Here is a 23,812-nt window from a genome sequence, read left to right on the forward strand (position 1 = left end):
AAAATGTTTGATTATGCTTTCAAAATCTTATCTTAAAATACTTTACTTTATAAAACTCCGCAAATTACAAGTCCACAAAACATTTTACCCTACATATCTACACACGCACAGCCATTTTTAAATCTATTCTATGATGCAAAAAAATCTGATGTGTACACCACATGACTTCCTTGTACGGAATATTAAATTATACGCATTTTTTCCTTGCATTTCATTTAAACTTATTAGATTGAATTAAACCTACTTCGCCGACAGCGCACAAACCACAATAGAATAAATGCATTCTTTAAAATTCACTTTGTTTACCATAGCGAGACTCTGGCGCTAGGTTTACTTAACAGTATTATATTTTGTTCATATTATAACTATGTCTATGTCTATGTCTTAACACAATTAAGAGGCAATCGGCCTAGTGCGGCCTTTACCAATATATTATAAGTAGGGTGTCTTTAATGATTATAAGTAGGGTGTCTTTAAAGATGGTACGTACTTTTTGCACCTAGTGCAGAGTCTCTAGAAGAGAAGTAAACGTGGCTCCACGATGTGAAGATCTGCAAATTGAGAATTTCTGCCGCTCGGCTATGCTTGTCTTGAGAGAAGCTGAGAATTAATCTTTATCTACAAAGTTCAGAATCATCTCAATGGCTTGAAAAGCTAGGCAAAGTTTCTGCATATTTGGTTTAGCTGATTTAATTCTCTGAACTATTGTGGTTATTGATTTCATGAGATAAAGGGCTTTCTGATCTTTGAAAATGTTAATGATTTCTGCTAAATTTTCCTGCGGGTTTTTCTGCTTAACTTTGTCACTGTAAAGGTTTTTAGGCATTTCTTGATTAGTTTGGCCTGAAGCTTGAATAAATTCGGGGAAGTCATCTTTAGTGGGAATTTCTTGTGGTTTTTCTATCTTCTCTAAATGAATGAATCTTTTTGCTGTATACCTTACAACCACGATAAGAAGAAACGTGATTTTCGTGACAGTAAATGCAAGTTGGTTTTTCATCTGGTTTTAATTTACAGGTATTGGATCTGTGATTTTGTCCGCACTTACAGCACCTGACCTTTTTAAAGCAGTTATTTTGGGAGTGCCCGAACTCCTGGCAATTAAAACATTGAATTGGGCGTTTTCTGGGCTGATATTTTTCTGTTGTGATATTGAATCCGAACATATTGTTTAATTGATGAATTTTCTCTCCTGCAGAATTTCTTTTTAGTTCAAGGAAAAATATAGGTAAATGGATAATTTGGTCTTCTGCTTTCTTCGTGAATTGCTTTACTTTAATTATAAGGAAGCTTCTGCGTTCTAAGTCTGCGTGAATTGCTTGCTCTGTGTAAGATCTTGGGATATTCTTAAGTATAACTTTAATTGAAGAGGCTGAGGAAATTTGGTACGTATGAAAACTAATCTGTGCTTTCTTGAATTTATCAACTGTAGCTTTATAATCGGCTTCGGTGGTAGTGTAAAGGAAAATCTGTCTGGCTTTGATTGTAACTTCAAATTCGTTTTTTACATATCTCTCTGAGCATTTTTTATCAATTTCAGGCCAATCAACATCGTCTTCTGGAATGACTAATGGGGAAATTTTCATTTTATTTTCTGCTTTATTCTGTGTTGTAGTCATCTGCGTTTCATCAGTAACTTCCTGGGCGTTTTCGTGGTTTTCCCCATGTGTAACGTGTATACGAGCCAGTTTCCCTTAGAAAGTCCTCCACGAAAGGCATCCCTCCCTTTAGGCAGATAGCCCTCGTGTGCTTTGCCATAATTAAATACACCAACCAACACCATCAGTAACTTCCATATCTTCGTTATTTTCGTTAAGAGTTTCAAATCTGTTATTTTGCGGAATAGCTGCTGGTAGGACAGACTCGGAATTTTTCGCGGTTTTCTTTGGAGTTTGCCAATCCTTCTGATTTATTGTTTTATTATCTGTTTTAGAATTTGCGAGCTTCGGGGTGTTCTGAATGCTTGCTAAAATGAACTTGTTTTGTTGAATTTCTTCTTGTAACTTTGAACGCATTTCTATAGCTGGTGGGGAGGTTAATGTCTTCATAGACTCGATACAGTTTAATTTATCGGCGATTTCGTTTTCTAATTTGAGTGAGAGATCTTTTGGGTTAGTCGGAAGCTGAGTATTAAAATATTCTTGCGAGATAGCTTCTGTTAAATTAGGAAAAACTTTGTGTTCGTTAACTACTGCTTCAAAATTTGAAGGGGAGGGTTTGAATTTCTTAGTATTATCGGCTATTTTCTTAGGACATCCTGCGGTATTCTTTTCTTTTCTCTGGGATTTACTTTTTTAGTAGAAATTAGAGTAGCAATTATACTTTGAAGCGCCGGATCATCTGAAGTAATTACAGGCATCTCTTTGGATGTAGTCGATTTTCTTGAATAATTCGAATAAGTAGAATCATTATCGCTATCATAATCGCTGAAAGTAGCATGCCAAGGAATTTTGCCTCTATCTGGTGGTTCGCTATTACTGGCCATATTGAGGAGAACAAGCAAAAATGATATTTACCAAAAATCAAGAACTAATATTATAACTCAGAATGCACAAAATTTATATCATTTAAAGAATTATCTAATCATTGCCAAATGTTCTATTCAAATACTATAATAAAGCTAGAACTATGTATAAAAGAAATTAAGCAAACAAAACAAAAAAGAAACAGTTTTTCACAGATGATTGAGTATTTCTCATTCAATTAATTCAGTTTTCACTTCGCGACAAGGCAAAAATACATAAAAACTCAAAATATCTGTATTAAAAATTACGAAGTAAATCTTAAACGCTTATTTCCTCGAAAAAATTCCAGAAAGGATTAAGCATGATTTAAATAATAAATGAAGGCGTTATCTTTGTTGTTGCGAAGCTAAGTTTCTCTAGATTGGCAACAAATCCGCTATCTTGCTGTGTCAAATGTAAACAAGAGCAATGGCCGCCATCAAAAACATTATTAGGCTTAGCGGCACTTAAACAATTTTAAAATTGTTGATAATTCTAAAAATATTGCATACAGATTTACTAAAGGCATAAAAACCTTAACCGGAAGATAAGAACAACATAATTCAATCATTTCTAAAGCAAAAAATGTACAATTTACAAACATAAGAGTAAAGAAACTGAGATCACTGAGCCGGGTACCAGAGTGGATATATATATAAATATATTTATATACGTTTGGTGCGGCCGATTGCAACCAAAATACGAGGTGCACATCTACATGTTATAGCAATCTTATATACAAAATTTCAACGTTCTGAGGCTACTCGTTTTTGAGTTATGCGAGATACGTACATACGTTCGTACAGACGCCACGAAAAATTCAATTCAGAAATCATTTTAAAGCAGTTTTATAATTTTTTTGGAGGAAAAGAGTGTTTTATTCTGTCCTTACATACAGATATTACGGAAATACATCGCTAAATTGCATTTGAAAGAGGTCAAAATGGGATATTTTCGTTGAAATATGCTGCCTGAAACTTTTCGCGATTACAATACTTACCTTTTACTTCGTACAAGGAAGTAAAAAGAGCAAGGGCAAAGAAAATGGTCAATGAAAATACCCAAAAGATGAAAAATTATAACTGAAAATAGGCACTGTTTATTTTAGTTGATTATGCAAGGCATACGAAAGCTATTTGCTTAGAAAAGAGATGTTTTCATATTGTGAGGAAAACTGGCTTGTGATTACGTTATGCGCGGGAAAAAAAAAAATTCAAAGGCTATTTACTGTGAATACTCAAATGTTATCAGTTAAGAATTCTATTTTGTTTATTTTTAATGTATTTATGTATGTGGTAAAAGCTTTTATAGATAAGAGATATCAGTAGTGACCTCATTTGGTAAAAACCTTAAAATCAGTAGATGTGTGGCTATGTGCTTTTCCTATGGCTTGTTCAAATTTTAACTGATTGACACTAAGGAAATCTAATTACTTTCTCTCACACCACCATTAACTCAAACAAAAGAATCGGAAGAAATGTTTTGAAGCAATGAAAGTATGGCGAATAGTTTACTAAAAATACTTTTATTTGCAATACATAAAAACTCTACATATATATAAAATCACTTGCACTATACGTAAAAAATAAACATGTGAAAAATATTTTCTCGCGAGGTAATATATTTACTTGATCAATCAATTAAATTACAAAATGCATTAAATTATGAATGCTTATTTGTCCCATAGAGATAATGAATAAAATATCTTTTAGATCGATGTAAAATTAATACTAAAGTGCAACTAAATTACTTCAAAATCTAAGCAGCATCTTGAAGTATATCACGTGCCTTTTGCTTTTTCTATTACTTCAACAAGTCAATCGGCTACTAATAATATACATAAATATTTCAGAATACTTTTAAGAAATCGGAATGTGGCTTGCATAAACATTTCGCCTTCAGACGATTTCTTTAATCAGTCATTTTTTAATCCGACTCGTTAAGAGTTTTCTTTGGCTTCGCTTTCGATGAGTTTTCTTTGGTTTCGCTTTCGATGCATTTTTGCGAAGTTTAGTTTGTTTCTGGGGTAAAATGAATCTTCCACGTATTCCTGGAGCATTTTTGGAGCTTTTATTTCTTAGCAGAATTCCTTGCTCTAGACCTTTCAAAATGGCTCTTTTGATTTGTATCTTCAGCTGGAAATAATCTATAATTTCATAGTTACCTAAAACATAAACAGGATTTTTTTAAACAATGAAGTTAAGCATTTATTGATTTTTTTACCCCAAACTGAAAGCATTTGAAATCGCATTAAAAAAATGACATTTTAATTTTAGTTCTTCCATTTCTAACTAAAACGTTTTTACGTAACTAACAAATATATTATATGTTTACTATTTTAATTTTCGTTTCTTCATATTTGATTCTATTGGTAAGTTTCCGGAGTTAAAAATTCCAATACCCATATCTGTAAAAAATATAAAAATTAAAAATGTCTTTGGTAGAGTCTGCCGAAAATTTCTCAATCATTACGTTAAGCTGCCATCCGTGTTTCAATCACTAACCTTGTTCAAATTACGCGAACCTTAACAGGCTATCTTTCGCGGTCAGTTCGGATTGCTATCATTTAACAAAATATAAGGTCTTTATGAATTTTCAGCTTTAATCAGTTTAATCTTTCACAAATTATATGATTTAAAAGCAATAAATTCGTTTCTTAACAATTCAGTTCTTCATTTCATTTAGCGGAACTACCCGATGTCAGTTAAATTAGATTGAGAGTATGCATCTAACAGCACAGAGAACGATACCGCTGTAATCCTTCTCTAATAACGATGCAAAAAATACGATTCATAGTCATACATTTGTTAGTCTGATGCAATAATGAATCCACATAAAAAATTTCTATAGAAAAATAAACTAATTCTCTCTCATTATATCAGCAACAATGGCGCGCAGATTTTAATTATTTTCGTTTTTCTAATCAAATGGTTCTAAAAGCTCATGTTCCATCCAATATTTCACCCATATTCAATTTTAGTCGATTAAATGTGGCAAAAAAATTATCATAATTGATCAGAAATCAATAACGCGGACAAACACACAAACATGCAATATTCTTTATATATATATATTGATTGTAAAACTTACAAATTTTTGATTAACAAATTCTACGATTTGAAAGGGTAGCAACACTTTTCGAAATAAAGCATTTTTATCTCCAACGCGCAGACTGTTGCCACTCGGAAAAATGAGTGTGAAAAATAAGCGTTTTTAATTAATATATCGGCTGTTTAAAGTAGTACGAAGATGGACTTCCCACGAATTTTTGGAATCGGGAATAATGTAGTTAATGTTTGACAATGCTATTTTTATATCGTTGTAAAACTAAAAAAGTTTTTATTAATTGCGTGCTTTCTTCACTATCAGAATATGACCTTATATATTAATAATATGTTTAATGTTTAGCAATGTTATTTTTATTTCATATTTTGTAAAACAAAAATTTTTTATTAACAACCTCTGTGATTTGAAAGCGAGCAAGTGCAAGACCTCGAAATAAAGATTTTTGTCTCCAGCGTGCGAGATTGTTGCCACTCGGAAAAATGAGGACGAAAATTAGCGTTTTAAGGGTTTGAATTAATATCTCTGACTTTAGCTTCCTTTTTCTTTTAAGTGGACGTTGACCTTTCCAGGAGCCAGAAAAGAATTATAGAAAGTTTGGTGACGATAGCTATAGTAGTGACCAAGTTATTAGCGAACAAACAGACTTTCTTCTTTACATATATATGTATGTTACGGTGAAACACCGAAATCTGGAGAATGTCGACTTTCACCGGTGAATGTCAACATTCACATAGTCGCTTGGTGTATGTCCGAAATATTTTCCAAAAACTCTTATTTCTCACTTACACCGGTCAATGTCGACATTCACCATGTACTAATGGTGAATGTTGAACATATAAGAATATTATATTTTCTTCTCCGAAACTCAGTCGCGAAAAAACGCACTTGAGACTTAAAATAAGAACTTGAAATACACAGTACATTCAAAATGAGAAAGGAAAATAATAGAAGTTAAAAACTTACTAAATTATGTGATTCAAATCTTATTTATTGCATTAACTTAAACTATTATAACACTTTGAATTGCACAAGAGGCCCTTGCTTTTACAACTGCATTTATTTGTGCAACACTTTTGCAATGTCAGCCTGTACATATACTCCTCTCTTTTCGACCTACTCCAGAGCATATCTGTGATTTTCGACATGCACCGGTGAGGGTCCGAATGTACAAGAATGTAACGTAATATTCGATCTTTCACCGACGTATTTGGTGAATGTTGACATTCTCCCGTGAAAGTCGACATTCTCCAATTTCGGTCTTTCACGGTAACATATACATAATATAACTAATACAAATTAAAATACATTTAATTTTTATTGTTAATATAGTCAACTGCTGATTTTTTATGAACACTTGAAAGAGTCATTGTAATTCATAAAAGATGTGCGTGTGTGATTATGGCAAAGCCTCGAGGGCTATCTGCCTAAGGAGAGGGATGCCTTCGTGGAGGACTTTCTAAGGGAAACTGGCTCGTATACACGTTACACAGGAGGAAAACCACGAAAACGCCCATGCAGCCAGCCCGTTCGCGGGATTCGAACCTCGGACCGAACTACCAGTGTTCAGCGACTTTACCGCTCGGCCGCTGGTGGGCCCCTCATAAAAGATGTTTCTAACATCTCTTATGAACTGACAGGCATGATGTGCCTGGTTCAAAATCGTTTTCCTAAATTACACTGGTTCGTACTACCCCCCCCGAACAACTGTGTGTTTGAAACCTATTTGCAAATTACATCAGCTAAATAATTAAGAAATGACTTCATTTTTACTTTCTTATACGATATAAAGGAAGTATTTTAATTGCAAAAATTTTCGGCTTTCATATTTCAACGAAAATATTCATTTTGATCTTTTCAAAATCCATTTGGATGAACTTTTTCCCGTGATGTCTGTACGTGCGAATAGAATAAAGGATTTTTTCTTCCAAAACGGATTGTGAAATTGATTTTAAATGGATTCAACTAGGATTTTTTGTGACGTCTTTACGTACGTACACTCTGCACATACTTATAAATAAATAAATAAAATAAATACGTATATAAAAAAAGGGACATTTCTATATCTCCTGTATTACTAGACTGATCCATAAAATTTAATTTTCGTTTTTGAGTCTCGAAAGCACTACTCAGGATATATATTAGATTTATATATATCATTGTTTTGATACAGGTATTTTGACACAAAGTCGGATTTCTCCGAAACGGCATAATGATTTTTTCCATATTTTTTTGCGTGCTCGACCCAAATTATGCCCAAGTATTAAATTTTTCTAAAATTTGATGAAAAACAAAGAAATTTAAAAATTTATGTTGGAGCACTTTTTTTAGTTTGCGCCAAGAATAACTGACTTGACAAAATTCCTAATTTATGGTAACCTATTTTCCTTTCCTTTTCATTGCGCACGACGGTAAAAAAAGTTGCATCTTTCATTCTTTCAAATAATTTTAGGCCCACCAGCGGCCGAGCGGTAACGTCGCTGAAGTTCGAATCCCGCGAACGAGCTGGCTGCATTGGGTGTTTTCGTGGTTTCCTCCGTGTGTAACGTGTATAGGAGCCAGTTTCCCTTAAAAAGTCCTCCACGAAGGCATCTCTCCCTTAAGGCAGATAGCCCTCGAGTGCTTTACCGTAATCTAATAAACCAAACCAACCTTTAAAATATTTTAACAGAGTGCGCAAACTACATTTAGCATTATTAGCGGTTATAACAAATATGGCAAATTTCAAAGGAATCAAAATATAAATTCATATATATCTTTGGACATTTTGAATAAAAACTATTATTTGCAGGTATGCCTAGAAATACATCTACTCTGAGCTGATGGCATAAATTTTATAGGTTATAATAAAAAAAAATTATAAAAATTACTAAGAAATAAAAACTTTAATAAAAATCAGAAAATATCAGGGAATTTTATTTGGATTAAACCTAAATTTCGAGGTACTCTTCTGTTATCGGGACCGGATTCAGAAATATACGTATGTATGCAAATGTGTATATGTAAGTAGGTGGATATATATGTGTGAGTGCACACACACATATATGTACACAGATATACATATGTACACAGATATGCATATATACGTACATTTCTGAATCCGGTCCTGATAACAGAAGACAACCAGTTACGAATTGTGAAGAAAGGAATCAAGTTTAATTTTAAAAAAAAGCATTACTTAATATATATAACAAATTCATTTTACCTTGAGAAGCTAAAATTTTGAGAGCTAAGTTTTTAAAATTACAAGTACGATTTTTAAAATCTTGGTACTTTGGTATATATTGAGTTGTAGAATCTCAGTATGGCATGTTACACATGGTAAAAATTACGAAAACGCTCATACAGCCAGCCTCTTCGCGAGATTCAAACCTCAGACTGAACTACCAGTGTTTAGCGCCTTCACCGCTCGGTCGCTAGTGGGCCAGACAAAAATTGACTGTGATACTTAATTTCAAAATTTGCAATTTTTGATGTCAATTTCAACTTATTTTAAGGAATTAGTTAATTAAAATAGAATAATTCGAGGAAATAAGTTTAAACAAAGGTCGGCAAAAAATATGCATAATTTAATAGGCAGTACAAGGAAGTCACATGCTATCCACGTCATATTATTTTTTCTTAATATGCTATTTGTTATGCCTTTCAAAACCTTCTTCTTGGAAATAAAAACGTATGTTTAAACTGTTTCCTTATACTATAAAATAATTTATTTGGAAAATTCTGGGAATGAGCTCACATATATATTCGGACAGTTAGAAGGCATAATTAAACATAATTTGGAGTTATTAAATTTCGACAAAGTACTGCAAAAGACAATATTTAACAAAAATGTGCAAATAGTATATGCAATAATTAACGAGGCACGCATTTAGATAAAATATGGCATTCAGGTATTTCTTTCATGCACGAATGTTTGACATGACTACATGTTTGAAAAATATGGAAGAATTACTACAACTTCAAGGTAGCCCTAAAATAGCATTCAACGAACATTTAAAATGTATTTTTAGTGTCATTATACTGACAGGACTTGAATGAGTTTTACATTTCAAGTTTGTGCTCCGCCATTTTCAAGCTTTCATTAAAATCGTTTAGGTTTCTGTTAACGATCCATAACATTCCTTTTATAAAAAAACTAAAAAATCACTTAACATCTCCCTTCCCCCACTCTATTGTTTACACTTAACAGCAAGCACTAGAGTTTTCAGAATCAGTTCTTTGGGATTTTGCCATTCACTAATTCGTCCTTCCTATCTAAATATGTTAAATTTTGATCCGCTTACAAATATTATATTAAATCAATTCGATAAATCGTTGCTTTCATATTATCCGCCCGTCTGGTTACTATTTACTGAATAAAACTGCCGCTATCTTGGCGTATACACTCGATGACAGACAACTCACGTATAAGAAATACACATGTGTTAAAGTATACATAGATTTACACGTTTTATACTATACCATCATTTTGTTGAACGGTTTTTATACTGGCTGTAGAAGTGTTAATGAGTTTTGTCTTTTCCTACACTATATTTAAATTACAGTTATAAATTAAAAATAAGCTTACAGTAAGATGCATATGAAATATATTGTAATGAATATCCCAATTTTCTGTTTAATTTCTGCATAAATGGCCTACGAATTTTTGCGTTTTTCTCACAAAATTTTCTGTTTCTTATAATATGCCTCTTTTTTGCTATTATTTGTGGATAAAACAGTACATGCGAGTCGTAACAGTAGTTCAACGAAAGATTTCGCTAGATCACAAAGTCACCAATGAGATGAGATGCGGATAATTATAAAGTTTTTTCCACCACCTTTATTTTCTCACATTTGCATTTCGCTGCCAAGTGAAGCTGACTTATTTCATTCTTATTCCTTTCCGGGCAATGTTTTTCAATGCATCAACTGTTATGGTATTACCGGTGCTTTTCACTTAAAGTTCATTTTGCCATGTGTTTAGTACCGTGTCATAAAGATTCAATAACTATACGACTTTCAGTACTTTTTATAAATGATACTTACAAATAAAAGCTTAAGAATGCATGAAGCAACATGCTAACCACCACCTTTTTTATTTAAATTAAATCATGCCATGATTTCCATATCCTGTATAAATATTATAGATTCAAAACCAAGCTCGGGTAGGACAAAACATACACGTACAAAAAGTTATCGCAGGGATCTTTTCCAATGTACGATAACACGCACCAAATACTAATTTTGTATAGAAATATATATACGCGCTAACGTTGTCTGTTGGCTAACTTTAAACTAAATGCGTTGATTTTATCTGTTATACTAGTGTTCTTAGTTTCAAAGCAAGCATAAAGCTGAAAGAAAGGTTTCTTAAATTCCATTCTACTCTATTAATTGAAATAATTATCCTAAAACATCTTATCATAGTCGAAATAAATTCGTGAGGGGGGGGGAAATATGCTTTCTGGACAGAAATATCAGATCGACACACATATCTTTCTATAAAGAAAATTTTTTGACTTTTCTCCTGATAACGGAAAAGTTTGGCGGATTACAGCAAAGCCTTTGATTAGGTTGGGATTATTTGAATATGGCTATCTATATACGAGTGCTATCTGCTTAAGGAGAAGACCGCCTTCGTGGAGTACTTCCTACGTATAGTCCATGCAGCCAGCCTGTCCGCCGAGATTTGAACCTAATTCGAATTATCCTGCATCAGCTACTTTACTGCTCATCCGATGCTGAGTCGCTTTACAAGTGACAATCGTGGCATATAATGGAGAAAATAGTTTCTTAAGCTACAGCACCAAAACGATTTCATGTGCTTGAAGCAGGTTTCATATTTTCCGTTTACTGCTTCTTTTCAGTTGACAAGTTTTCCTGAAATTTGTAATGTAAGATAATGCGTTAAATTTATTGGTATTCCATGTAAAAACTGATTCATTTACAATGGATAAGAACTCTTTGCGAATATAAATATTAGTTATGTGAATAACGTATTCATTACATTGTATCAAAGTCTTCCTGCTAAAAAAGATATAGTACATATTTTGCCTTTTTTAAAAGCTAAACCATAGTTCAGACAAAAATTCTTTTTAGTGATGAGAGAAAAGAATTTTCTAGAACGTCGCAATTAATTTTACAATCTATGTATCGTCGTTGAGGCAAATAAGAACGCAGTAACGTGGTTTACTGAAATTATGCATTTTGCAATTTTCTATCTATTTCATATTATTTATAATGTCATGTATAATGAATCAAAAGATGAACCAACATGTAATCCTAGTTCCATAAAATCAGAGAAGATAATCAGATGATTTGACATCTAAAATCACGCAAATTATATCATACACTAGAATGCCTCAGACATCCTAAAGAGTCCACCAGCGGCCGAGCGGTAAAATCACTGAACGCTGGCAATTCTGTCCGAGGTTCGAATTTCGCAAACGGGATGGCTGCATGAGCGTTTTCATGGTTTTCTCCATGTATAACGTGTATACGAGCCAGTTTACCTTAGAAAGTCTTCCACGAAGGTATCCCTCCCCTTATGCATATAGCCCTCAAGACTTTGCCGCAATCACATAAAGCAAATCAAACCAGATATCTTAATGATCTTACTGAATTTTCAATACCTTTGAAAGCTGAAAACCACGTTCTATACATTATCCGATAATTAAATTTTGGATCTACAAACAAAAGTGATATCTAGTCCTCACCTCAAAATCGTTGCTTCGAGAAAAAACGAGTTTAAAAATTTAACATGCACTTAATTTTCAGAAAACTGTGTTATGACGAATATTACGAACATGCACAATTACTCTTCAATTATTCCCCCCTTCTTTCTTAAGCAATAGTTTATAACAACAAAAAATTGTAGAGAAAATAAATTAAATATAAAGAGAAAAATGGTTTTGGTATGGCGTCGACGATACACATAAAAATATGCATAAAGAAGAAAGATATTTCAATTCTAAATCGATAAATTCTGATTTTAAAAACTTACATAATATCCACTCTGTGATGGCAACGAATGAAGCTCCATTTTTACTTGAGCCTTTTAAGGAAAAAAAAAATAATAATAATAATAACTATTTGTTTAATTCTTAAGTTCTTTCAATAAAAAAAAAAAACAGAATCCTGGTTTTTGAAAAGTATTTATAATCCTCAGCTGCCGGATTTAATCAAAGATATATCACTTCTACGCTATCGATATAGTTTTAATAGTAGTTTTTTATGTAGAAGTGGTCAGGTTTTCATAATTAGTCGCACAGGTATAGCTCCGTTTCACGCATTGTACAACTCCGTCCCGAATTTCGATGTAGTCAGATCTTTGAGAAAAAAGTTACTTCATGCACAGTTATAAAATATATTTCAAGGAAAATTTTGTGTACTTACCGAATTATTTTGCATTTTTCTTTGAGCCACATGAGGACGTAAAAACGAGTCTGCCATATTAAACCATACAGTAATTGATTTGTAAACATTATCTCCAGAAGTTTCAGATTTCTTTGATCAGTAATTTTCCTCAGCTCAGGTTGAACGAAATTATTTTTTGAGTACTCCAACTCTAATTCACTCAAATTTTAGCGTTTTAATAATGTTCTTACACGCCTTCTGTCGGCAATTTTTGTGTTTATATTCTGCTAGTGAAGTGTTCTATAACACTGTCACGACGTCCCTGCGAATGCTACTCTGAGTAACTGCCCGGATGCATTTTTAAACAGGTTCAAAGTAGAAAAAGAAGCGCTGACTCATCTCCCATACGTTTCAACACGGTCGAAGTGAGCGGTTAAAATTTTAAAGTACTAGTCGTAACGAGCGGCTCGCTGCGAGCTGCTCGGACAAGTGTAAACTGGCCTTGAGATGAAGAAAACTCGGATCCGAGAGTTTCAAACGCTTTTTTACCTTACTACCAAACCATTCGAGAGAGCTCTCGGCTCTCCATGCCGCGCAGACATTATACACTTATAAACATGTAAGCCTTCTCCGCGATTCGAGCCGTGGCCCACCATATGGCAATTAGCATCGCTAACAGTTATACCAACCTACAGTCAGGCAGCGTAATATGTTATCTTTCCCACAACAAAATTTATAATTATTTACTATAAAATAAATTGATAATTTATTGAAATTATTTATCTCGCATATACGTCGCGTTATTTGTACGACTGCATGTTATGTAAATTGCACAACACAAATATTTTAATTTTACCCTTTATGAAAAACTGTATAGTTTAACACTTGGCTAGAATCATAATCTGAATAAGAATTGTGCAGAAAAATCTAAAAATTAAGAATGTTGTCTTCAATTTTATGCGAAATTTGTCCTAAGTAAGAGGTGTTGGTGTATTTAATTATGGCAAAGCACACGAGGGCTATCTGCCTAAGAGGAGGGATGCCTTCGTGGAGGACTTTCTAAGGAAAACTGGCTCGTATACACGTTACACATGGGGAAAACCACGAAAACACCCATGCAGCCAGCCCGTTCGCGGGATTCGAACTTCGGACCGAACTACCAGTGTTCAGCGACTTTACCGCTCGGCCACTGGTGCGCCCCTAAATTTGTCCTAAAACTATGTAGATGCACTGTGCGTTTATACTGAAAAACGCATCTCTTTTCGATAAGTAATATTAACCGAAACAGTACAAATACTTGAAGTTAAACTTATCATTCATATCTTTTGAGAAATTTTAGGCTTTTCTGATTGATGTGTTGATGTTTTACTATTTATCTGTTTAGATACAAGTGAATATATTTTAAAAAGTGCTGAAACTAAAAGATTACAGCAACACAAATCACACTGCAAATTTGAAGGTACGATCACGATAGTAATTAAAGATAAAAAGAATTATAAGCTGTTATACGTTAAATACCCTTGAAAGTTAAAGCTCATGCGGGCCACGTTTTTAAACGAAAATGATAATACTTTGGAATATATTAACTCTTATATAACAAATATTAATCTGCGAGTTGAATAGGAATTCCTAGAATACATTTAAATCACTGTTATATATAAAAATTAAGCGAACAGTAAGATGCATATAAATTACATTGTAAAATGAATCTTCCAAATTTTGTGTAGTTATCTGCATTAATGGATCTTAGTGGATTATTTGTGAAAAGTATACTAAGATTTCTGCATATAGGAGGGAGAACTCCATGAAGGACTTTCTGTACTAAACCTGCCTTTGCTTATTCTACACACGTGGAAACTACGACAGGCTCATGCTATCAACCACTGCACGTCGGGAATGGAAACGACCCCACAATTAATTTTAAGTAAGCCAAACAGCAAGGACCTTCTAAGGGAAACTTGCTTGCATTAATGGGTACTTCCGTATTATTCCGTCGAAAGCGAAACTTTTGCCAAGTAGCTCAATTTAGCGCCTGTTATGGAGAACCGTAACGTAACAGCACATTCACAACATCTGTGGCTTTCGTTTGATCTAACCCTGATTGATTCTTAATAAACCATCGTTTGTCTAACCTTCTAACCTTTACTTAACAAAATAACAGAAATCAACGAAATTGTCTGTTACGCAGCCCAAAAACGAAACTGGCCGAATTCTGACGTTCTTAAATAAAGAGGCATCAATTCTTCAGAATTTCGCGGCAACAATTAGCGCAACTCTGGCAGAATATCCGCCAACTTTCAAGGTTCGATGCTAGCCAACTTTTACAGTCGACGGGATAATACAAAAGTACCCATTCATGATACACGTAGTGAAAACCATGAAAACATCCATGCGAATTCGGGTCGAAAACTTGCCTGCATTCATGCTACAGGTAGTGGAAACCACGAAAACATCCATACAGCTAGCTTATTCATCAGAATTCGAATTCGGGTCTAATGACTATTGTTCAGCTGTCTTGGCACTAGTGAGCGAGCAAAACGAACTAACATCTTTCCGCTTATGAACTTCCATTTCGAGCAATGCATTTGTTCTTGAAGACATCCGATTTTAGGATTTCAACCTACTTTAAAATAAATATTTATTACAGAATTAATACTGTTATAAAATATTTGCTACAGAAAAGTAAAATGCTCACATGTTTCAGAATGAATTTTTTTGTAGGGTCGCTTCCGTAATAAAACCATCAATGTTTAAAATTGTAGTTTCGAAGAAAAAGCATTTAAAATTTTTCAGAAAATCAAGTTACGATTTCTGACTAATTCATTTATGTTTTATGTATTATTTATTTATTTTAAATATTTTTGGCGTGTTGTAGGTTCAAAACATCAAACACCTATGAAATACATTTAGCTGAAAGCAAATAAAATAGGAGTTCGTGACCACCATGATGTACTAAAGTGACCTGTTATGGTCCGATGTGTTTATATAAACACCCGAGACTTGCTATAAAGATCACTCGATATAGCAATTATTCAATTACAACGACCGCTGCAAAAGGCCTCCCAAACGGCGAAAATGTACTGAATTTTTTCCCTATACAGACCACTCGTTATCGCTTGATTTATCTGTAGGATATGAAGGGTCGTTGTAACATGCAAACTAATGCGAAACACACACAGAATACTATACAAATCTCTCGAACAGATTTCAAGCCCAGAATATTATACAGATATCTCGAATTAGTTTTAATTAAAAATATTTTTTAATTATTGTCAAAACTAAATTAAAAGCTTAAAACGCTCATACATGAATTTTAACACTGAATTTACAGATTACATATTAATCAGGTACAGAAGTATATCGTAAATTACGAAGAAGGGAAAATCAAAGTACTACGTCTAAACTTGTATAATAAGATTGTAATCTATCGAAATATAATTTATTTCTTTACCATGGCTTTTTCACATTTTTCTAAAGCAGTTGAATAAACTAGTATTAATACTCTGCTGTTCGAACACTATCAATCAGATGGAATGTTCAACTCTTGTAGATAATATCGAAAAGTGCTACAGAAAGTAAAAATTACATTATAGTCATTTCTAACAAAATACTTCCAACAAAACTTACAAAAATGTAAAGGGAAAGAAGGATACAAAAAATTAAGAATCTCTTAGATAAGTGGCGAGTAGAGAAGCGTCAGCAAGCAAATCGTTTCTATTTCTTATATGTTTGAAAAATTCAATTTCTATTAGTAAACAAATAACTTACCAATTGCTAGAATTGCCTCCTCTACCTTTTTTAAAGTAGGTGTACGTTTAGCAGTCGTAAATGCAAGGAACCTTTTTCTTGCTGCAGCAGTAGCATTCAGCCCTTTCTCTTCACTGAGGATTGAAAATTCTAACTGAGAAGATGAATTTTCTGGACTAACTGAAGATCTAAGAAAGTCCATCATTTGTTTATCTCCAGAAATATCCATTTTGTATACTTACCTAAGTTTAAAAGAATAATCTAACTTATTGAATCGTAATACATAATATAAATTCTAAGAAGCCCTTTTGAGATTTCCTGCAAATAGCTTAAAAACAATAAGTATGCAAATCATACTTCATATTTACACGTGGGCTGTTCCGTTCATGCAAGTGGTAACAGAATATCCTTCTTCTTCTTCATCTTGAAGCTTAGCTACCCTTTGGCGCCTTATGCTTCAACTCAAATATAATGTTATTTACATGTTAAACCCCGAGGACGCATTCCCTCCAATTCAGGAGGGAACGTCGGTCCGAAAACCAAACCCTTACACTAATAGTACTTGACTAAACTTATTTTTCTTAAAGGTTATTTTTTATCGACGGACCAGCTTCACTGCTTCGTTTTTAATTATTTTATTTAGAAAAACATCATATACAAATATTTACAGTGAAGCAAAATACAATTTAATTGTGAGCTTCGGTTACAAGTAATTGCTCACGTCAGACCGGTTAGATTTCTTCTTCAAGTCTGCTTCCTCAATCGTAGGAGGCGATGATTCGGCGAGATTCGTTGGCGTAAAAATGCGCCAACATCCCGCCCGGCCTTGCTATGTTCACATGCAAGAACTTAACATAAATTTAATTATGAAATACCAGTATTAAAGTTTCAGTTATTCATGTAAACAAGTATAAAATATGTATAGAAAAATATAAAATAAGTGAAAAAACATGAATACAAAATTATTGAGAAAAATAATTTTCAATATAATTACTAACAACTGAGTAACATAATTCACAACTTGCTAAACTTCAATAGGCAATACAGCTATTTTATTAATTGTCCTTTTAAAGTCCCCTGTTTTGGTACGAACTTTTACAACACGGACTTTTCCATCAGAACCGTGGTATAATGATGTTATTCGCCCTAAAAGCTAATTGTTAATTGGCAGAAAATCTTCTTTAATCAAAACCATTTGGCCGATCATCAGATCATTTTTTTCAACCATCCATTTTGATCTAGACTGTAAAGTATTCAAGTAATCACACTTCCATCTTTTCCAAATAAGTTGTATAGTTTTTGTAGTTTTTTGCCAACGACTTAAGCGGTTTTCCTTTAAATCCGTTAAAAACGGCTCAGAAATTGCTGTTATAGGTCGCCCTATCAAGAAATGACCTGGCGTCAGAACTTCGAAACTTTCTGAATCACTAGAAAGAGGAGTAAGCGGTCGCGAATTTAATATTCCTTCTATCTGAATGACAATCGTTTCGAATTCTTCGTTAAGTGAAATGAAAATTGCCAATCGTACGTTTAAGATGGTACTTCACCGATTTTATCCCAGCTTCCCAAAGTCCACCGAAGTGAGGCGATTTGGGTGGAATAAAATTCCAATCTATATTTTCTTGCGAAAAATGATTAGCTAATTCTTTGTCTAGGAAATTAATGAGCTTATAAAACTTTTTCAATTTTGAATTCGCTCCAACAAAGTTAGTAGCATTGTCGGTATAAATTTTGAAACATTTGCCACGTCTACTTGTAAAACGTTTAAGTGTTGCAATTAAAGCATCGGAAGTCAAATCTGTTAATGTCTCAAGATGGATGGCTTTTGTTGCGAAACATATAAAATACAAATATACAATTTATTCAGAATACCTTTACGTTGATTTTTAAATTTCACTAAATAAGGGCCACATAAATCAATACCTGTAATAGAAAATGGAGCTGAAAAATTAACTCTTTCACTAGGCAAATTACCCATAATTTGTGAAGAAAGAGTGGGCTTACATTTAAAGCACGTTACACATTGATGTACTGTTTTACGTGCGAGACTACGGCCACCTAAAGGCCAAAATTTCAAGCGCACTGCATTTAGCAGACCTTGTGGTCCAACATGAAATAATTTCCTGTGTAAACTTTCAAAATAAATTTTACTTAATCTTGAACCCTTAGGTAAAATAGGAGGATGTCTTTGAGAATATGGCACTGAAGCATTCTTCAGCCTTCCTCCTACACGTACTATTCCTTTGTCATCAAAAAACGGAAATAAATTCGAAATATTACTTGGCAGTTTCTTTCCTTCAAGGAGAACTCGTTGTTCATGCTTAATCAACACTTCTTCGGCTTCTCTTACCTCCTCCACTGACAGTGGTCCTGTGTTTTTTACCTTATTCCTGCAATTCAAAATAAACCTGAAAATATAAGACAAAACATGGTTAATTTTATAATAATTGTTTGAAAGTTCTAAGAGGTCGTCCACAATAAAATGTTGAGAGCTGTCATTTAGCAGGGCTGTCTCTTTACAAGTCTCATCTTCAAAAGGAATTTTCCTTTCTCGCCGCAAAGTTTCTTTTTCGACTTGTTCTATGGTTTCAATCTCAGGAATAAATGGTTGCAAGTTCTTGAAACTGTCAGGCTGCATCAAGAATTCTGGACCTGTCCACCATCTAGAATCTGTCACCAAGGAATCAGCATTCATTCCACGTGAGAGAAGATCGGCAGGATTTTCTTTACCTGCACAGTGATGCCAAGAGTTGGAATCTGTCAAGCTGGTGATTTCGTTCACTCGGTTTGCCACAAATTGCTTCCATCGGGTTTTTGCACCCTTTATCCAAAAAAGTGCAATCTTGGAATCTGTCCAATGGTATTCAACAGAAGATCTTTTCAGATTCACGATTCTCTTTACCTTAGAACTAAGACGAGCTGCAACTAGAGCACCCAATAGTTCTAATCTTGGTAAGGTTACACCGTTTAATGGAGCCACACGACTTTTTGAAGTTAGGAGTTTCACCGATATTCCACTGAGTGTCTTCACCTTCAAATATATGGCAGCGCCATATGCCTTTTTACTTGCGTCGCAAAAACTGTGTATTTCAACAGTATCTTCCTTTGATGCAGAATCATTAACCAACCTAGGTATTTTCAAATTTTCTAAGTGATGAAGTTCAGCACACCACTTTTTCCATTTCTTTTGGTAAAGGTTCATCCCACTGAATTTTTTCATTCCAGAGATCTTGGATGAGGCATTTAACTCGAATGGTGAAAGGCGAAATTAATCCTAAAGGATCAAATATCTTCCTTATTGCTTGAAGTAAGAAGCGTTTCGTATTTTTGTCCATAGAAAGAAATTCCAAAAGATTTTTAGTATCCATAGTTAAATAATCTTCGTGCGTCTTCCAAGAAAGTCCCAAGATTTTAGTTTGGTGTGCGCCCAAGCTGAGAGTAGCGTCTGCAGGATAGGTATCGAATTCTTTATTCTTCCATTGCTCCATTAATTCAGCATTATTGCTAATCCACTTCTTGAGGACCATTCCAGCCTCTTCCATAATTTTCTTGGCATTTTTAGATACTTCAAGTGCTTCTTCAAAATCCTCACTTCCAGAAATGAGATCATCTACATAAAAACACTGGTCTAAAATTTCAACTGTTTCGGGAAAATCTTCCTTGTATTTTTTAATATGATGTATAATAGTAGCTGCTAACAGGAATGGGCTCGAACTGACCCCAAAATTTACTCGATTGAAACGGTAAATCTGTAAATTGGGCCTTTTATCAACACTTGGATCATCACTACTCCAAAGAAAACGAACTGCATCCTTATGTTCATCAGAGAGGCATATCTGCAGAAAAGCTTGTTTATCATCTGAACAAAATGCAATTTTGTTCAATCTGAAATTAATTAGTAAATCCAAAAGATTAGGATTTAAGTTAATCCCTGGCCACAAGCAGTCATTTAAAGAAAGTTCATTATTTTGATGACTACCCGCATCAAAGACGATCCTAGTTTTCGACGTTAAACTACTTTCTTTACGCACAGCCTGATGAGGCAAATAATATATAGGCTTATTTAAAGCATTTTCTTTTGTATCAGGATTTACGATGCTGATTATGCCTTCTTTTAAATAATCACAAATAATTTCACGGTATTGTTGATGTAACTCAGGATCATGACTAAATCTTCTCCACAAATTCTGAAAACGCTGCCGCGCCAAGGAATAATTATCAGATAATTCTTCATAATGTTTCCTAAAAGGTAATTGTACTACATAACGTCCATTTTTAAATTCAACGGTGTCATTAAAAATTTCCATTGCCTGATCCTTTTCATGCAAAACTGGATCATCACGAATACCAAGTCCCTCTAAATCAAAGAAAAGTTTTAAAGTATTTTGAAGAGAGTCATTTTGCACAAGAAAACAATGTGCCTGATAAGAAGGTTGCATTTCGTTAAGCTTCCCGCATGCGATCCATCCGAATTCAGACTCTTTAAACAATAAATCATCATTTATTTTATACGTATTATTTTTCAAAACCTTAAAAAATAAATCAGCACTTATAAGGGCATGTACCTCTGAAGCTTCATAAAATGATTTATCAGCTAAATTTAAAAATTGTGGAATTTCTACTTTCGAAATATCTAACGTAGTACACGGAGTTAGTCCTGTTATCTTATTTACAATCAAGAATTCAACTGGTTCATTAAAGGTACATTCTTCATTTGAAATAAATGTATTCACTTTCCATTTAATATTTTGAATTGATCCATTAAGACATGTAACAGGCATTTTAATTTTCTCCCTTTTTATTCCTAAGCATTCACTTATTTCATCTGTAAGAACACATATATTAGATGCGCTGTCTAAAATCGCACGGATTTTTATTCTTCGATTATTGGCGTCACGGACATAAATCTCTGCAGTAGAAAAAAGTACACTTTTTCTTTTTTGTTTATTCTTGTTACTTAAAACACTCAACGCTTTCAAGTCTGAGTCACCTTTTCCAGCGGCGGCATCGAGCTCACTTTTGTTTTGTCTAAGTGGCGTCACCGAGCGACAAGGAGTCTTCGAATGACCTTCATTATCCATGCATATTAATTTATTGTGTTTTTCCCCGCAAGCGCATTTAAATTTCGAGAGACACTGACTTTTCTTATGATTTTGCCTTAGACATAATTCGCAGAGTTTATGTGAACGAATTAATTTTAATCTTTCATGAACACTTAACTTTAAGAATGTATCGCAAAGGAAAATAGGATGAAGGCATACTACACACAACACAGTTTTACTTTTATTTTCATTTGTCAAAAGAACCTTCGATTTATGGGAAGGAGTGGAATTCTTATTTATATTAACCCTACTTCCGGATGTAATATTTCTATTTATAGATAACAAAACTGATTCACGCTGTTCCAAAAATCTAATAAACTCGTCAAATGTTGGAACTACTTTCGATTTGTGAGATAATTCAAAATTTTTTCTAGATTCTTTATCTAGTTTTTGAAGAAGAATATTTATTAGAAAAACATCACATAACTTGTTCTGTTCATATTTTAATACTTTCAAAGCGCGTAAATTCTTTTGTATACAATCAATCATACTTCTGATATCTTTCGCATTTTCGGATTGAATCTTTTCAAAATTTAAAATATTCTGCACATGAATGTCAACAATCAGACGTTCATTATCATAGCGAGATTCTAAAGCATTGTACAAAGATTCAAAATTATCAAAGTTACTACTTAAATGCTTAGCATCATTAGTAAGACAAGATCTTAGATAATACAATTTCTGTGAATGACTCAGCTGAACATTATTTGTAATTAAATCATCAAATTGAGTTTTAAATGAACTAAATTCTTCATATTTTCCTGAAAATTCAGGCAAAACTAACGCTGGGATTTTAGTTTTGATTTGAAAATTTTCATCTACATCACTTTCAGTAACATTTACTGCTTTTGCAGAATTTAACTTATTGTAAGAATTAATGAGAATTTCAATTCTTACCTCCAATTTTTCCAGACGATCATCACATTGGTTTAAGTCGTCATCAATTTTGGTCAGATCATCATCTTTCATTTCACTTTGTGCGTAGCACGCACTTCGTAGTTCATCAACTTTCTTTTGAAGAGCTTGAATGTTCTTTAGTTTAACTTTAAGTTCAACTAAGTCCACATCATTATTTGCAGTTTGCACAAAAGTTTCGAATCTAGTTATTTTCCCCTTTAGGGATGCTTTGCTTTTCATTAATATATCCATACCGCTGAAGTAGGCTCCAGGGTCGACGGAGCCAGGTGAGTAAACTTATTTTTCTTAAAGGTTATTTTTTATCGACGGACCAGCTTCACTGCTTCGTTTTTAATTATTTTATTTAGAAAAACATCATATACAAATATTTACAGTGAAGCAAAATACAATTTAATTGTGAGCTTCGGTTACAAGTAATTGCTCACGTCAGACCGGTTAGATTTCTTCTTCAAGTCTGCTTCCTCAATCGTAGGAGGCGATGATTTGGCGAGATTCGTTGGCGTAAAAATGCGCCAACAGTACTTAAGAGTACTTTAGAATGTATTTGATGACAAATTTGCCTAGGAAATAATATCTCCAAGGTTTCTTATTACAATGATCTAAAAGATCAGCTAAGAGGTCAATATTGCTAATTTGCATCTTCTTGAGCATAATGTTTCTGGCACTATGGTACTTTCTGCAGTGAATAGGTGCATGTTCTGTACTGTTAATCATATAACATGAGTCACAAAATGACGCATTCTCTCTACGATACCTGTACAACAGTTGGTTCGTGTCCAACATTTTCAATCTTATTTTACTGATTACTACTTCCATTTTCCTATCGATGTTTAATCCTTTGCTCCACTCACAATGAACATTACAGTAGCTAAATCTGCCGCCGGTGTGAGAAGTCCGCCAGCAGTCGACTTGCTCTTCCTTAATAGTATTCTCGATGAAACTACACGCATTCTCTGCTGAAAGGTCCCCTGAGTTATTCATATTTCTTCTTTTCGCAACTTTGACCGCTCTTTCATTGAACCCTTATACCCTTATGGCCAGGAACCCAGATGACAGTGAGGTGATGGAAAGCTTTAATCCGGTCAAAGAGCTTAAGGATGAGAGAGTTGGATCTCCTATGAACACAGTTCAACGCGCTGA

At 33.7% G+C, this 23,812-nt stretch overlaps 1 protein-coding gene across 1 annotated transcript in view; it reads right to left on the reverse strand.

The window, feature by feature from the left end:
- Nucleotides 1-17,024, reverse strand: part of LOC118204589 (progranulin-like) — a 52,452-nt gene extending 35,428 nt beyond the window's left edge. The window contains exons 1-2 of the mRNA XM_085813269.1: nt 17,010-17,024; nt 16,674-16,894 (exon numbers count right to left, since the gene is read on the reverse strand). Coding sequence (XP_085669395.1) covers nt 16,674-16,881 — 208 coding nt within the window. The 5' untranslated portion in view covers nt 16,882-16,894; nt 17,010-17,024. The remainder of the gene's footprint in view (nt 1-16,673; nt 16,895-17,009) is intronic.
- Nucleotides 17,025-23,812: the final 6,788 nt, after the last annotated feature.

The sequence above is a fragment of the Stegodyphus dumicola genome, chromosome 3 (genome assembly GCF_044657685.1).
Source record: "Stegodyphus dumicola isolate Sdum_Otavi_A_Nest chromosome 3, ASM4465768v1".
NCBI classification, from domain to species: domain Eukaryota; kingdom Metazoa; phylum Arthropoda; class Arachnida; order Araneae; family Eresidae; genus Stegodyphus; species Stegodyphus dumicola.